Source organism: Ananas comosus, linkage group 12 (genome assembly GCF_001540865.1).
Source record: "Ananas comosus cultivar F153 linkage group 12, ASM154086v1, whole genome shotgun sequence".
Lineage (NCBI taxonomy): Eukaryota > Viridiplantae > Streptophyta > Magnoliopsida > Poales > Bromeliaceae > Ananas > Ananas comosus.
In genome coordinates this window covers 376,664-394,892 of record NC_033632.1, presented here as the reverse complement: position 1 = coordinate 394,892, position 18,229 = coordinate 376,664, and the positions used below count along the sequence as shown (strand labels likewise).

General features: G+C 36.2%; 1 protein-coding gene across 1 annotated transcript; it reads left to right on the top strand.

Annotated features, from left to right (window-relative positions):
• On the top strand, positions 9,421–13,265 carry LOC109718661 (translocase of chloroplast 159, chloroplastic-like). Its single transcript, XM_020245002.1, has one exon. The coding sequence runs from the start codon at positions 9,668–9,670 to the stop codon at positions 13,019–13,021; it is 3,354 nt and encodes a 1,117-aa protein (XP_020100591.1). The 5' UTR covers positions 9,421–9,667; the 3' UTR covers positions 13,022–13,265.

Sequence of the window (18,229 nt, the reverse complement as noted above, 5' to 3'; positions counted from 1 at the left end):
CTTTTTTTTTTTGTTCGAATTGATGCTTTTCCTTGAAATCTCTGCTGAATGATGTTTCTTATGGCGCTTTGTTAACTTCTCATTGGATTAAGGAAATAAGGGAAAGTTACTTTTTTGAGTTAGAGAACTCGAAAAATTAATTGGGCATCCCATGCTGCTGTTAGTGCTGTTCTTGTGTTTGTTGTTGTTGTTATCTGCTGAAATCATTAAGCAGTAGTTGTGTAGTTGGTTGTTCATGCAAATTGGTGACAAATCCAAGGTTGTTTATGCAAAAATTTGATTTTTTTTTTGTGGTTTAAATTGAAAAGTTTTCTCTATAATTTTTGCTGAATTTTGAAATCATATTCGGTGGTTATTTGCTGATTATTCATTTATGAAAGGAAAAAAAATTGATCCTTTTTTTTAAGAGTATGTTGATAGGTGAGTTGGGCTTAAGTACATCTCTCTTATTTCTCGTTTTTTATTTTTTTTTTATTTTTATTCTTTTGGGTGTCGGTGTAGGTTATGATAATTATTATCTATAGAGATTGGAATCTTCTTACCAAAAAGAACCATTTTTTTCTTAGAGTGAGTTTGGTGAGTAGAATAAATGCTTTGTTTAAAGCGGTTAAAGAAGTTAGGGCTTGGAACCAGATGTGAATAATGGAGAGCCAGGAAAAGGACTTTGAGATTTGATATGTTTGTTGGGGACTCCTTTATTCAGTGTCTATAGGAAAAGGGTGAAAGGAGCAAGGAAATAATATAACACACAAAGAGGGGTGGAATCGATGAGAGAAGGAAAGGAATAATGTGTGTTAATGTTAACATCCATTAGATGGTTGGGGACAGATAAGAAAGTGAAGTGTTGGGGCCATCTCAAACCTAGGGTTTTATTTAATTTTTTGTTTTTAATATTGACTTAAATGTTTTGGGTAGTTAATAAACATTAGATGTGTTTTTGAGGATTTGATGTAGAGGTGTATAATTTGGTGTGTTGGGTCCATCTAGATCTGGTCATTTCTCGGTTTCGAGTTAATTTTGGGTTTTGAACTTGTGTGTAATTTTGAGTTTGAGCACTTCAGTTTTTGTATTCAAGCTATTCTGAAATGTGGGTTGCATTGGATTGAGATCATTTCACATTCATCTCCCGTCAGGTTTGGATTGCTTGTGTTTCAGATTGTTCGGATTTAGATTGTTGCAATATTTTGCTCTCTTTGGTTTGGACCAATGAACTTTTGATTCTGACTCAGGTTGATGCAGGTCTGGCTTTTGCTACCTGCAAGTAGAATTACTCTAGGCATTTCATTTTGGTTGCAAAGTTCTCTTACGTAGAGAAGTTGCTTCTGAAACCATGAAATGATTGTAGTATAAAATACACAGCGAACAAATTGTCTGATTTTAAGATTGCTTTTCTTAGAGAGTTTGCAACCAATATCTTTGTCCTCATTATAAATTGCACATTTAATTTCTCTATTTGGATTTTTTATTCTGTTCAACATTTGCTTCTTGTTTAATTGGTGGCCTAAGTTTTTTAGAAGGTACCACCAATTCACAACCAGCTGGACATTTGGTTGGATCTTGTTGGGTGTCTCTCATAATTTAAACGCACCCTAAAGGCTAATAAAGCTTTGCAAAGCTGGACTGTTCTATTCAGACCTATACATATATGTACCAAATATTCTTTGATTGAACTAGCTCCTCTCTCTCTCTCTCTCTCTCTCTCTAGGCCCATACGCTAAAGTACTTGTTTAGGGTAGATTTTAAAATGAGTAATGAGTAATGGTACTTATACACCTATAAATTTATATCCTAAGCTCTTAATGGTCTAAATTTATTCACTTATATTATAACGACCCGACCAGCCAGTAATAATAACTAGTTGGGTCCAAACCGTCAACCCAAAATATTTAAGTGTAGTTATTATTACTAGTATGTAGGTCTTGTATATTCTAATCAGAATCATTTTTTCATCTGATGTGGGACTATTGGGGCATTACAAATTTTTCCTGTTTAGACTCTAACGTTCTCATCGAGTCGAAACCAGATCACAGATGCAGACTAGAATTACCGGGTAATGTGAGATTTTAGAGATGGCTCCTACAGGTTCAAGAGGTGGTCTAAACCAGATCATAGATGCAGACTAGAATTACCGGGTGATGTGAGATTCTAGAGATGGCTCCTGCAGGTTTAAGAAATGGCTCCGACCAAATCTGTTGGTATAGCACTCGTCAGCCCTAAACACACAGAGCCCAAGATTACCACGCGATGTGAAAATTGTCTTGCTAGCTTTTGTCATTCCGATTTTGACTTAGCCTATCATTCATCGATCCTGACTTAGTCTGTCATTCCGATCCTGGCTCAATCAAGTTTTATCTCACGCTTCTAGCTGATGAACCAACTCTAATACCAAATATAACGACTCGATCCGCCAGCAATAATAACTTGTTAGACCCAAACCATTGGCTCGAATGCTTAAATTCAATTATTATTACTAACGAGTAAGCCTTATATATTCTAATCAGAATCATTTTTTCATTCGATGTGGAATTGTTGGGGCATTACAAACTCCCTCTGTTTAGATCTTGACGTCCTCGTCAGGTCCAAACCTGATCATAGATGCAGATCAGAATTACTAGGCGATGTGATATTCTAGAGGTGGCTCCTATAAATTCAAAAGGTGGCTCCCACCAAACCCATTGGGTATCAACCATAACTCGTTGGGTCCTTACACTTATTTTATCAATATTATTTTTAAATATTTGAATTTTAAAATGTTTTTAAATTTTTGGATGATAGAGTGTAAAATTTACATCCTGTAATAGAGTGTGTTGGCTTCAATAAGCTAGCATTTTGTCCTGTGGCGGGATGTCAGGTTTGGCCGAATATGTTCGAAATAGAGTGTGTTGGCTTTAATAAGCCAGCATCTTGCCCTGTGGCGGGATGTCAGGTAGAGACGTCAACGGGTCGGATTCGGGGCGGATTTTTAAAAACCCGAACCCGAACCCGACTCCAAACCCGAGACCCGAACCCGAACCCGAACCCGACAGATTTTAAAAATTCATATCCAAACCCGAACCCGACCAAAAATCCAAAACCCGAACCCGAACCCGAACCCGAAAATTTGAACCCGAAACAATTATTTCTTTTNTACTTGACATTTTTTTTAAAACGTTCGTAGAGGATTTTTTATTTTTTTATTTATATATATATATATATATATATAGATATATATATATATATTATATATAATACAAAATAAATTCGGGTTCGGGTCGAGTTCGGGTTCGTGTCGGGTACAATCAAAATTCATATCCGAATCCATATCCGTCGGGTTTCTATTTTTGATATTCATATCCGAATCCATATCCATATCCATCGGATATATCCGTTTCATTCGGATTCGGATTCAGATAAAATTTCGGGTATCCATACCCATTGACATTCCTAATGTCAGGTTTGGCCGAATATGTTCGAAATCGCATGAGGCTTGATTGGGTCGAATCATGTTCAAAGTGGCGTAATTTTGGTTGGGCCGAATCACAATCGAGATCCATAGGCGCTGTGTCTATATGCTTAAAGTGAATTTATTACATATTTTTAACAATTTGGACTTTTGATATTGATGCTTAGCACCAACGATCCAAAAGAGTGTACATGTAGCTCTTTTTGTTTTTGGAAATAGCTTCCGCCGTTGGGCAATGGACAAAACTATATTTGAAGCTTTTACTGTTGCAAGCAATTACAAAACTATTTTCGAGCCTTAAAAAAAAAAACTTTTAGGTACCGTTTGGTTGGGGAACTAGGGGGTGAATAAGGGGTTAATTCCCCCTAGTTCCCCAAACACAAATAGGCTAAGGTGGGAACAGATAACCCGCTANATACTTTATTCCTCTTATTCTATCTTATACATCCAAACACTATTTTTCTTATACCTGGTACAAATCTAATACTCAACCAAACACAAAAATACACTAGTTCTAGCTAGTTCCAATATTTATACCTATCCCTGGAACTAGCAGTTCTATCTTATACCCGAACCAAACGGTACCTTAAGTTTCAACTAGAAACTGTTTTGAGAGAGAGAGGTTGTATGTTATCTCTTTCGTTTATTTTTTCTAAAAAATTTAGTTAAAAAAATAAAATAATTATATTTTGAATTTTGAATTTTAAATTTTGAAACTCGAATACTAATCATTAAGCCTTTTTGCCTTAATAGAGCTATGCTATGGGAGAGCTTAGCCTTCGCATTTGAATTTACAGTAGCCCTACAATTGGTCACAATGTGAATACACTAGCTTTGCTAGTAACGAGAGAAAATTGGATAGTTTAAATTGTACAATGCTATTATATTCTTCGCATTAAAGATTAAAAGCAAAGAATTGCATTTACCAAATCGTTACTGACGGCGGAATAAGAGACAGGATGAACCAACACACTTGGAATTTAAAATTTTCAATTAAAATCAAAATCTTCATTTGGCTTCTACTGCGAAAGAGACTACTCACTGCCGACAGATTGCTTGCTAGAGGCATGTTCGTAGATCAACACTGTGTATTCTATGCGGTATTACCAGAAAGTTGCGATCACCTTTTCTGCAAATGTGTTTTCGTTCGTTTCCTACTACTATCAGCGGAAGGATTGGCTGTAACGGCGGATGTTATAGGGGACGTTCGGAAAGTCTGGACCAAATTATGTGAAACGCCCGACGCTGCGACGAGAATCAAGGGTTTGACCATCTTGTCAGCAATATGGTGGGTTGTTTGGACCGACAGAAACTCGACTATTTTTCGAGCCTCATCCCCAAACGCTACTCGATCATTCGAACGTGCCAAACTTTTGACGAGTGACTGGACCTTACTACATTGAGCGATCGCCACCACCCCCGCTCCACCTTCCTCCCATTTCTTCTCTTATTACTGTTTACTTTTACTTTTACTTTTACTTCTTCGCTTTTTTACTGTACTTAACTTTTCTCGGAGGCCGTAGTTGTCTCCACTATGTACGCTTAATTCATCCCACTTTATGAATGAAGCAGGTAACTTGCTATCTATTTCTCTAAAAAAAAAAATTAAAAGCAAAGAATTATTATCTAGTACAGTAATTTTTATTCTCCGCGGCTTTCAGATGACCGAGGTTAATTTGAACTCGGGAATGTGCATATTTACAAAATTAATCCTCCAACCTTTTTAGGACCTATGGGCAATAGTAACATTAAAAATAACAGCTTAAGAGCAAAAACTTTACAATCATGGCAATTAAAAATTTATAAAAAATGACCGACCGTCCCTAGAGCAAGTGACAAAGAGCTTGATGATTGGTATCCGAAGTCCTAAGTTCGAATCCTAGTTGATTCACATTTACGGCTAAGTTTATTTTTAAATTAAATAAACGAAGCGGATAGCGTGCTATCTATCTCTTAAAAAAAAAAATAAAAAATAAAAAATGGTCACAATTCACCTACAACAGGGCCGCTATTTGTCTACAGTAAATTAGTTTACGCGTGGGGAAAGCTAAGAGAAACCCACTTTGTTGTACATAAAATAAAAATAGCACGAAAGAACACAAAAATGTATGCATCCTTAGGTTGAGGCCCATATTTTTCTACGGTGAAGCCACCTCACACGTGGCGAAACTGGGACAAACATTTTCTCCTAACACTTCGTACACATAAATCATTAACAAATAATAAATATAAAAATATAATAAAGAAAAGGATGCAAAAATGTGTGTATATATAGATCATTGGATCCCCAGGATACAAGTATACAAACGAAGCAACTCATCCACCACTATTTATTTATTCTCATAATAATAATAATAATAATAATAATAATAATAATATCTAGTTTTTTTCCTTCACTTGCACAAACTTGCAAGTTGCTACTCATTTTTTATAAAATCACAAATCTATTCTCATGTAACCTTCACTTGCAGATGCATGCTTACATCCTAGCAATTTCCAAGGAACACCGGACTTACAAAAGTGGTGATGGACCTCCAATCAAAATTTTACAGTTAAATCTTTATATGATTTCATCACTGACGCGGGCCAGAGAGACCCAACGTACGATCACCTTTGGAGGTTAAGAACTCCGGCCAAAATCAAAACATACAAATGGATTCTACTTCGTAAGAGACTACTTACCGCGGACAAATTGTTCTGCCGAGGCTGCTCCGTGGACCAGCAGTGCATTTTTTGTGCTTTATTCTCAGAAAGCTGCGACCACCTCTTTCGTACATGCGTTTTCGTCAGATACCTGGTAATCTGTGCGGGAGGACCAGAACATAGTACACTTGACTCGGGGGATGTCCGGCGTCTATGGACAAAGGCTTCTAGCATCCCCGACGCTGTGACGAGATCGCAGAGCCTAACCTGTTTGGCGGCAATCTGGTGGGTCGTCTGGACGGAGCGCAACAACACTATCTTCCATCGTTCGCTTACCACTTACCAGTGCTACCCAGGCTCTTGAACGGGTTGCATCTTTGACTAAAGATTGGACTGACTCCCTTTGATCTTTGACCGTTCTCCCCTACTTCTTTCTTGGTTGCTAGCCCTCTTTTCTTGTTTACTTTTTACTTACACTTGGTTTACTGTTGTTTTTTTTACTTTTTTTCGCTCCTTTTAGGAGGCTCTAGCTGTCTCCATCATGTACGCTTAGTTCATTTCACTTAATGAATGAAGCAGGTAGCTCTCTCTCTCTTTCTCAAAAAAAAAAAAAAGCACTTTCCAAGGAACAAATGAAAACTTTCCATGAAGGAGCCTTCTCTCATGCTCACTCGAAGAAAACCTAAACCTACTCCCTCTGTCTTTATTATGTACAAACTTAGTTTATATTTTTAAAATAAATTTAGAAAAGTATATGAAATAACTAGATTTCGAACTTAAAATTTTCGACACCAACTATCGAGTTCTTAGCTAACTGAGCTACATACAGTTAAGTAAGATTGTTTGTGTTCGTTATTTATCATCATTCTCTTGATAAATTTTCAATATCATATAAAAATGTACAGTATCTATCTCGATCATAGACTAATTTGAGATAAGATAAGCCTCTCAATTAGTTTTCTTCCTATCCATATCCTTTAATTTTTATTTTTATGTTTTTTTACTTGTGCTATTTCATCAACTAAATTGAGCAATTTATTAGATTTAGAAAACAAAATTTAAAACTATTAGTATTGTAAATTTTATTTGGCTATTTCAACGGTTGATTGATATAAGTAACAGAGAAACAGGGGTATTAATTCTTATAAATATCATAATAATTCAAATTAAAAGACAATCAAATTATGTTAATATAAAAAAAAGGAGAGCTTCAAATACCATCCCTATGATTTCGTACTTTTTTATTTTAGTAACTTATAGTTTAAAATGTATCAATTTAGTATTCTGTGATTTCATTTATCTCTTTTTATTATTTCATCCACTAATATTTTTTTTGTTAAATCAACTACAAAATTANATAGTTTTTTTCCTTCACTTGCACAAACTTGCAAGTTGCTACTCATTTTTTATAAAATCACAAATCTATTCTCATGTAACCTTCACTTGCAGATGCATGCTTACATCCTAGCACTTTCCAAGGAACACCGGACTTACAAAAGTGGCGATGGACCTCCAACCAAAATTTTATAGTTAAATCTTTATATGATTTCATCACTGACGCGGGCCAGAGAGACCCAACGTACGATCATCTTTGGAGGTTAAGAACTCCGGCCAAAATCAAAATATTCATATGGATTCTACTTCGTAAGAGGCTACTTACCGCGGACAAATTGCTCTGCCGAGGCTGCCCCGTGGACCAGCAGTGCATTTTTTGTGCTTTATTCTCAGAAAGCTGTGACCATCTCTTTCGTACATGCGTTTTCGTCAAATACCCGGTAATCTGTGCGGGAGGACCAGAACATAGTACATTTGACTCGGGGGATGTCCGGCGTCTATGGACAAAGGCTTCTAGCATCCCCGACGCTGTGACGAGATTGTAGAGCCTAACCTGTTTGGCGGCAATCTGGTGGGTCGTCTGGACGGAGCGCAACAACACTATCTTCCATCGTTCGCTTACCAGTGCTACCCAGGCTCTTGAACGGGTTGCGTCTTTGACGAAAGATTGGACTGACTCCCTCTGACCTTTGACCGTTCTCCCCTACTTCTTTCTTGGTTGCTAGCTCTCTTTTCTTGTTTACTTTTTACTTACACTTGGTTTACGGTTGTTTCTTTTACTTTTTTTCACTCCTTTTAGGAGGCCCTAGCTGACTCCATCATGTACGCTTAGTTTATTTCACTTAATGAATGTTTATTTCACTTAATGAATGAAGTAGGTAGCTCTCTATCTCTTTCTCAAAAAAAAAAAAGCACTTTCTAAGGAACAAATGAAAACTTTCCATGAAGGAGCCTTCTCTCGTGCTCACTCGAAGAAAACCTAAACCTACTCCCTCTGTCTTTATTATGTACAAACTTAGTTTATATTTTAAAAATAAATTTAGAAAAGTATATGAAAAAACTAGATTTCGAACTTAAAATTTTCGACACCAACTATCGAGTTCTTAGCTAACTGAGCTACATACAGTTAAGTAAGATTGTTTGTGTTCGTTATTTGTCATCGTTCTCTTGATAAATTTTCAATATCATATAAAAATGTACAGTATCTATCTCGATCATAGACTAATTTGAGATAAGATAAGCCTCTCAATTAGTTTTCTTCCTATCCATATCCTTTAATTTTTATTTTTATGTTTTTTTACTTGTGCTATTTCATCAACTAAATTGAGCAATTTATTAGATTTAGAAAACAAATTTTAAAACTATTAGTATTGTAAATTTTATTTGGCTATATCAACGGTTGATTGATATAAGTAACAGAGAAACAGGGGTATTAATTCTTATAAATATCATAATAATTCAAATTAAAAGACAATCAAATTATGGTAATATAAAAAAGGAGAACTTCAAATACCATCCCTATGATTTCGTACTTTTTTATTTTAGTAACTTATAGTTTAAAATGTATCAATTTAGTATTCTGTGATTTCATTTATCTCTTTTTATTATTTCATCCACTAATTTTTTTTTGTTAAATCAACTACAAAATTAAAACTAAAGGGTACTAAAGTGAATATTCGATAACCTATGTGGGATATCTGAAATTTTTTGTATGTAATTTAACGAAATATTAACGGAGGAGCTGACGAAGAGACAAAAATAAAATCACATGTATTAAATCGATACACTTTAAATTATAGAATACTAAAGCTAGAAATTACGAAATTACAGGGTGGTATTTGAAGTTTATTCTAAACATAATTTGTGGGATAGGGGATTAGTTACAAAATAGCAAGGGATTGAGGGGTTTTACGAACATTTTCATCGATCTTAATCCTAGTCGAATTCGTAAATCGTAAACACCTCAAACCTTTTTCGTGGCCTCGCCCCGCCCTTTCGCCTCTTTTGTGGCTCCCCCCCTTTCCCTCGTCCTCTCCAATCAAATAAATTTCAATTCAATTCTATTCAATTACTTGGGGAGGACGGAGGACGAGGAAGAGGAAGAAGATAAAAGCAAAGAGCCAAAAAAAAAAAAGAAAAAATAAAAGCTGTTACCTTTTGCCTCTCTTTCTCCTACACATAGTAATAGTAGTAGTTGAGAACGTAGAGCAAAAATAAATACCTTTTGTGTTCTCCACCTCGACGTTCATGGCGTCCTCCTCGGCCCCCAAGCTCCTCATACGCGCCCCGCTCTCCTCCGAGGACAACGACTCCCCCTTCTCCTCCGACCCCGACGAGATGGAGGAGGAGGAGGGGTTCGGCACCGCCTCCGAGGGCGACGAGCATGGCGATGTCCCCCGCGGCGGCGCCGCTCCCCGGGGAGCGGCGCCACCCTTGGCGGTGTGGGGATCGATGCCGATCGCGCCCGTTACTTTGGACGAAGAAGATGACGAGGAGGCGTTCGAGGACAGCGACGGGGATGGGTTCTCTCCCGTGGCTAGGGTTTTTATCCCGGATCGAAGTCCCGCCTTGGGGGAGAAAGGCGGGGCCTTGGTTGACGAGGGAGATGGCGCGGTGTTCGAAACTAGGGTTCCGGTCCCCGCGGAGGGTGGAGATGGGGTTTTGGGCGTGGAGGAGGAGGAAGCAACTGATTTCCCATTCGCGAAAGATGAGAGCTCGGATGCCGCTTTTGCTATCGAGAGCATGAATGCGGAGGAGAACGAAGAAGGGGATGAGACTTCCACTTCCATTGATAGCATCGATGGGGATATCTCTGTAAGTGATGCTTCCCAATCAAATTTTGGTGTTGGTGAGTTTGAGAATAGTCAGAGTGTTGATGTCGGCTCTTTAGAGAAGCTTGCCGGTGCAAATCGTGGAGAGCGTGATGAAGATAAGGTGTTCGGTGAAAGTTCCGAACAAACTTTTCCGAGCACGGTAGAGAATACTCTGGATGAGCTTAATCCATTGAATGATGGTGCGAGCATTGGTAAAAGTGATGCTCTGAATCGAGAAACTGTTGCAGCAGAAGGTGGCGAAACAGTCTTGGCGCTTGAGGACTCGGCTTCATCGGAGGGCTGCATAGTTGGTAATGGAGAAACTGATGAGACTTTGATGACCGATACTGCGCTGAACGAAGATGTGAACCCTGGCGGCAACGATGATGAAGGATATGAATGTTTGAATTCCGACCAGCTTGTTGGTGCGCCCATCCTTGAGAGCTCTGAATTTGCCGAGCAGCTCTTGAACGAATCGGGAGAAGATTACGCGCAAGAGATTGACGGACAAGGCATTCTAGATTCGGATGAAGACGAAGAGGAGGAGGCCAATGAGAAGCAGCAAGTGTTCGATCCTGACGCCTTGGCTGCCGCACTTCTAAAGGCGGCAACTGGTTCCTCCATTACTTCTCAAGAAGCTTGTAGAATCTTCTCTGCTGAACCCGAGATCGAGGTGAGTGGTAAGGAGAAGAGCTTGCATGATAAGGTCGAATCGATCAGAGTGAAGTTCCTCCGCCTCGTCCACCGCTTGGGGCACTCTCCCAAGCACTTTGTGGCCGCGCAAGTTCTTAACCGGCTAACCCTAGCCGATGGCATCCGAACGCAAATGAACCGAGATTCCATTCTAGAAAGTTCTCAAAAGAAGGCCTTGCAGATTGAAGCTGAGGGAAAAGAGGATTTGGACTTCTGTTGCAGCATACTTCTTATTGGAAAGAGTGGAGTGGGCAAGAGCGCCACCATAAATTCCATCTTTGACGGGGATAAGTCCAAGACTGATGCTTTCGAACCAGCCACCAATTCGGTTAAAGTGATTGCCGGGATTGTAGATGGTGTTAAGATTCAGATCATCGACACTCCAGGCCTTAAACCTTCTTTAGTGGACCATTCATGGAACAGGAGGATTCTCTTATCGATCAAGAAGTATGTGAAGAAATGCTCGCCCGATATAGTTCTCTATGTGGACAGATTGGATATTCAAACAAATGATTTCAACGATTTGCCTCTTCTAAAATTGATTAGTACTACTTTGGGTTCGTCGATTTGGTACAATGCGGTTGTTGCTCTAACGCATGCTGCTTCCGCTCCCCCTGAAGGTCCGAGTGGTTCTCCGATGAGTTATGAGGTGTTTGTAGCTCAGAAATCTATTATAGTTCAGCAGGCTATTAAGCTAGCAAGTGGCGATTTCCGATTGGTCAATCCTGCAGTCTTAATCGAGAACCATCCTTTATGCAGGAGGAACACGAAGGGCGAAAGGGTTCTTCCTAATGGTCTAAAATGGAGGCCCGAATTGCTTCTCCTGTGCTACACTTCGAAGATCTTATCTGAAGCCGATTCCCTACCAAAGCTCCCTGAGAAGCTATTTAATTTCCACCACCATTCGCTTCCGCTCCCTTTCCTGCTCTCTTCTCTCATGAAGCCGAGAGTGCACCCAAAGCTCCTAACTGATGGTACCGGTGAGATTGGGGACTTGGACACCGATCTCGGTGACTCGTCAGAAGTTGACCAAGAGCAAGAAGAAGAGGATGAGTATGATAAGCTTCCACCTTTCTGGCCGCTGAGTAAAGCTGAAATTGCGAAACTCACCAAGAAGCAAAGAAAAGCTTATTTCGACGAGTACGATTACCGCGTTAAGCTTCTTGAGAAGAAACAGCGGAAGATGCTAAGAAGATTGGCTGAAATGAAGAAGAGGGGGAAAAGCAATGACACCGATTTGCCTGGAGAGTTTTATCAAGATAATGCTCCTCCAGCCACTGTACCCGACCTGCTTGAAGAGGAACTACCTCTTTCGTTCGATGGCGATAATCCCACTTATAGGTACCGATTTTTAGACCCAACTTTGGGAGTTATGGCCCGGCCCAAACGCGGAATTGGATGGGATCACGATTGTGGGTATGAAGGGGTGATCGTAGAAGATAGCCTTGCTCTCATTGATCGGTTCCCTGCTGCAATATCAGTGGACCTTACGAAGGATAAGAAGGAATTTATTATCCATTTGGTTTCCTCCATCTCGGCTAAGCATGGCACAAATGGTTCAACTCTTGCCGGTTTCGATATCCAAACTTTTGGTCAGCAGCTCACTTATGCATTGCGAGGGGAGACCAAATTCAAGAACTTAAAAAAAAACACGACTGCTGGGGGAATTTCAGTAACATTTTTGGGAGAGAATGTGGCGACTGGGGTTAAGCTAGAGGACCAACTTTCTATCGGAAAGAGGGTGTCTTTGGATTTAAGTGCGGGTGCCGTCCGAGCCCTAAGCGAAACTGCTTACGCGGCCAACCTGGAAGTGCTGTTGAGAGAAAAGGATAATCCGATTGGGCAAGCCCTCTCGGCCGTTGGGTTGTCGTTGATGTCGTGGCGCGGTGACTCCGCTTTTGGTGCGAATTTGCAGTCTCAGTTTGATGTGGGAAGGAGATCGAAGATGGCGGTTCAAGTTGGACTTAATAATAAGCTCAGCGGCCACATCACTCTTAGAACGACAACCTCGGAGCTCTCCCAAATCGCACTAGTTGGTATTCTCCCGATTGTTATATCTCTACTCAGGTGCTTACGATTCAGTACAACTTCCTAATGAATTCTCGGTTATAATTTTAGGATGATTAGTGTTATGGAACTGTGATGGAATCATAGCAACAGCATAGTGTTAGATTTTTTTTTTTTTTGAGAGATAGGTAGAGCAGTGTTAGATTTAGTTAAGTAAAATGTATTAGTTTCCGTAGTAAGTTTTTTGACACTGAATGTAAAGCTTTTCGTTCAAGTGCGAAGTGTGAAAATACCAAAAATGATACTTGCAAAGAAGCTTCAGCTGAGCCAAACTGGTCCAATGTTAGCTGAAAATTTGTGTTGGCTGTGGAAATGAGCAATTTAAGGGAAGTTTCGCGCCAACGTGCTTTGAGGTTTCTACAGGGGAGCTGTTGAGCATAATAAGAATAATTAAGTCAACATTAAAAAGATTTGTATTCTGTGGGGTGTTGACCCAATCATCGTCGCAGAAGTATATTGAAAGGAATTTGGTGGCTGTCCGTAGTAGGAGGAATTCTACACTGTCACACTTGCACCACGTCATCAATAACAAGCCAATCACATTTCTTCTTTTCAAACAAAAGTATAATAAAAATACTTTTTTACAATCATGATGGGACATATATTCTTAAAAGGATNATTATTTATTTTTATTATTTCTCTATTTTTTCCTATATAAGTTGCCATAGGCAATGATATCAATTAGAACTTGAATTTGAAGAGAAAAAAACTATTAGAAGGAAATATCCTGAATATTATGTGAATTTTAATCAATTTGGTGATATTTATTTAATTGGTCTTTATACACTTACTGAACAGTTAGTTTTGTAAAATTATTTTTTTAAAATTTTTTTGTTAATATGTATTTTTTGTGATTTTTTTAAAAAATGATTATTTACTTATATTTGAGTGAGTTGTATACGATAAAATTGTACTTGTAATAATCTTTTTAATTTACTTTCATATTTTTCGATGATTTGATGAATTAGTTGCATAGTAACTTGCTTTCACTTTGTAAATTAATTATCTTCTCTAAAATATGATATAAAATAATTAATTAATAGCTAAATTACATAAAATCTTCCTATCAAAATTCGATTTTTTTTATTTTTTTCTCTGTCATTTAAAAACTCATACTTTACCCCCTTCTAAAATAAAAAGTAGTCACATGGGGTACGGTATAAACTGTGATGACAAAATGATCATTTTGCCTCTTATCATTTTTGTCAACAGGAGAAAAAGCTGAGGATATTTTTGGCATAAAAAATATATAATAATATTTTATAAACGGAACTCTAACGGATCACTAACGGCAGGGGGTGAAGTGAACATTTTTCATTTTACAAGAGAGCAAAGTGTAGGTTTTTAAATGATAGGGGGAAATGTGAAAAATCGAATTTTGACAGAAAATTTTATGTAATTTACCCTTAATTAACTATCACTTTTATCTTGTTATTTTAATAAAAATTTTGCTTTAGTACTTGACATTTATTTTGTAATAACAATAAATGGTTACATCCAGACCGTTGATATTTCTAGGAATACAATCAAAAGTTTTATTTGTTCAACTAATAGTTGTTTTTTCTTTTCTAACAAAATTTCATAACTCGATCAATTGAGAGGTACCCGTGTAAAATATTACAAACTATAAACAAAATACACATAAGTATTATATATAGAAAATATAGCAAAATAAAAAACATAAATTTGAATCAATAAGAAGTAAGATTTTTTTCTCTAAATTATACTCATCGAAAAATTTTTGAAGACGATGACGAACCTTTAGTGATGAATACCACCGAGTCAAAGTTTTCTCGCTTCCAAAAAAAAAAAAGATCATCAATGATGACAACTAATTAAGATAATAAAATTAGAATGAATTTAACTCTTCTTTCATTACTTCATTTTAATCTAAACTATTTTCATGTATGAATATTCAAATTTACGTTTTTATTTTACTATATTTTCTATCCAGTATTTTGTTTATAGTTTGAAATATTTTATAATTTTTTAAATCTGACATTATTANAAATTGTAACTAGTGCCGGCAGCGTTTGGTATTCTTTTTATATTTTTCATGTCATTTGATGTTTTCTCTCTTGTCATTATTTCTTCTCTCTTTAAATAACATGCTATCTCGTTCCTTTTTCCTTTTCTCTTTCTTTACTTTTATTCATAAACAAAAGTAACCTATATTTTTTTTAGAGGAAAAGTAATATATATTTTATGAAATGTTATAAGTCATACTGACGTATATTTACATTTTCAGCTAAATTTATTTTTAAAAAATTAAATTTAAAAAACGGATAGCATGTTATTTTTTTCTCTCTCAAAAAAGAAAAAAAAATGTTATAAGGGATATATTTAACTCCTAATTTTTAATTCCATACAAAACTAGCCCTAAGTTAGCAATTTTTTCAGAAGAAAGTTCCATTGGAAATTTTTTATTTGAGAAGAAGGCTGGCTGCGGACTTCGCTGTCAATTAATCAGGGGGCTGAAAGTTCTAAAATTGACATGTTTAAGTCGAAAGTGCAGAACCAAATTACAATATCTTAATATATACCTGTCCAACCAACCTTTTCCAATGCTTACGTATTACATACAACTCCACTAATTATAAAACAACACTAAGATCTTCCCTGTAAAGCAAGTGGTAAAGAGTTTGATAGGTGGTATTCGAGATTTCAAGTTCGAATCCTAATTGATTCACATTTCTACCTAAGTTTATTTTTAAATAAAATAAGCGAATTAGGTAGTGTACTATCTATCTCTCTCTCTCAAAAAAAAAAACTACTAAGACCGCGCTAGCAACATTCTGCCCCTGACGTCGGCGACCGGACCACTGGAGCAAATGATGTAGAGATGTCGATGGGTCGGATTCAGAACAGATTTTTAGAAATTCGAACTCAAATCCAAATCTAACTGACAAATCTAAAATTTGAATCTGAATTTGAATTTGACGGATTTTAAAAATTCATATTCAAACTTGATCCCGACCAAAAGTTCAAAATCAGAATCCGAAATAATTATTTCCCCTTAACATGTTTCAAAATATATTACATTAAATTTAAAAATTTAAAATATAAATTCGAATAAATAAATAATATATTCAGTTCGGGTTCGGATCTAAAATCATACCCGAGCTCAAATCCGTCAAATTTTTATTTTTTATATTTGTATCTGAAATTATATCTATTTAGTATCGAGTAAATTCACTTCGTTCTGATTCGGATAAAATTTCAAGTATCCGCGCGTGCCGATTGAGATCTCTAAAGTGGCGAGTCATATAATACTTTTCTGAGTCACAACTTTAATTTAGCCCAGGACCAGATTAATTCTGTTTGCTCCAGATTAGGTGCAATTCATTCTTGAGGTCTAACCCAACCTGCTCCGTTGACTTTCATGTACTTCGGTGAACCAGGGTCAACCCATGCTCTCATTATTCCAAGACAAAAAAACAAAATAAAAAAGAAAAAACCCCTCCTTCCGGTCCGGGCAATCACAAAATGGTAGAAATGATACGAATTTTGGATACTAATTAGGAATACAGTGAACAAAGTTGTTGTTGAATTTGGACAAATTAATTAGATTTGGTTTGGGATCCTCTATAAAAATGCATTTTACAGTTTAAATTCACATAATCTATATATCTTGATATTAACTATAAACAAATATATTTGGCAGGTTTTCCTCACCCCCTCCTACCAAGGGTATTTTGGTAATTTACTATTAGTTGAATATTAACAATAAATATCTTAGTAATTTATTATTAGTTGAATATTAACAATAAATTTATAGTATAACAAAATTTTTCAAATTTTTTTTAAGAAAAAGCAGTACTTTTTCTCTTTTCATACCAAAATTCATTTATTCGCAAAATTTTAAANCTATCCAGTATTTTGTTTATAGTTTGAAATATTTTATAATTTTTTAAATCTGACATTATTATTTAAATATAATATTATTTATTTACTAATTTATTAATTTATTTAATTACATTAGAAAAATTTATACGTGCAACGCACGTGCACTGACTAGTATATATATATTGAAAAAAAAGGAGAGAGAAAAAAAAATATTCTCCTTACACTCATTATCACTGGGTCCCATAGTTGCCTAATCCATCTATGGCCAAGCATATCCATATGCTTATCATCTCCACTGAACAAGAGGAGAAAAAATTCTTCCAAGTTGTTCCCTCGTAGACTCTCTTTCATTTCATTTTCATGTGGCTTTTTAGTTCAGAATAGAGTTACATACAAATTAAATAATCAATACTCATCGTAACCGTACATAGCGCAGCTGACCAATTATTTATATTCGAGGTAGGTAATAATAATTAACATCTATCTCTCTCTCTCTCTCTCTTTTACACCCTTAGGATTTAATCAGATCCTTAATTTGGGACCACTTTAATTCACATTACTTTTTTTTTATTGCTTTACCTTTCACTTACTGCTTCTGTTGCCTGCGAATGTTGCTACTACTAATTGTGAAAAGGCACAACGCACCCGTAAAGGAGGGGGTCTTATTATCTCTTTAGGAATGAATTCCTTTAACTTTTCAATAAGGTTTCAATTTAGTCCTTCGTTTTTCAATCGTTATGCTTTAGACTCTTACCGTTGACTTCAATCTGTAAACTTAAATTCGACTTAGACACAGTACTTGGAACAACAACTCTGTGACCTAAACTACTCCGACCTTAATTTGAAAAATAAGTGCGGTATCGAGGACTTTCTCGTACTGTTAGGTCAAAAAATCCGAGGTCAAAACATAATAATTTTTTTTTTTTTATTTTTTGATGAAATGATGGAAATTATATAATGCGAGCTCAACGAAAAAGCAAAATTGAAGAATATGAATTTGTCCACGAGAACTTTAATCTTCACATACTAAGCTTTTATTTTATTTTGCACCCCGACAATATGAATGTTTTACTATTTCATCAAAAGTAAATAACCATTCTTCTATCCAGGGATGAAATTAGGATTCAATCACGAGATGGGCCAAAAATATATACAAATAAAAATTTTAGCAAATAAATAAGATTTTAACTACTCAAATTTTTAATAAAAAAATTTAGTGATTAGATAATTAATGTTCAAAAATATTAAATTTATTTCTTTAATTTACACTCGCTTAACCTTTAATTATTTTATTTGCATTATTCCATTCAAATAACTTGAAATTTTACTAAATCTAATAGTAATTTAGTTAGAACTTAATTTTTTTTTAATTTTTATTAATAAAATAATA

Bases quoted from the DNA above. Each gene is read 5' to 3' on its own strand.
- LOC109718661 (XM_020245002.1), top strand. From the start codon at position 9,668: ATGGCGTCCTCCTCGGCCCCCAAGCTCCTCATACGCGCCCCGCTCTCC.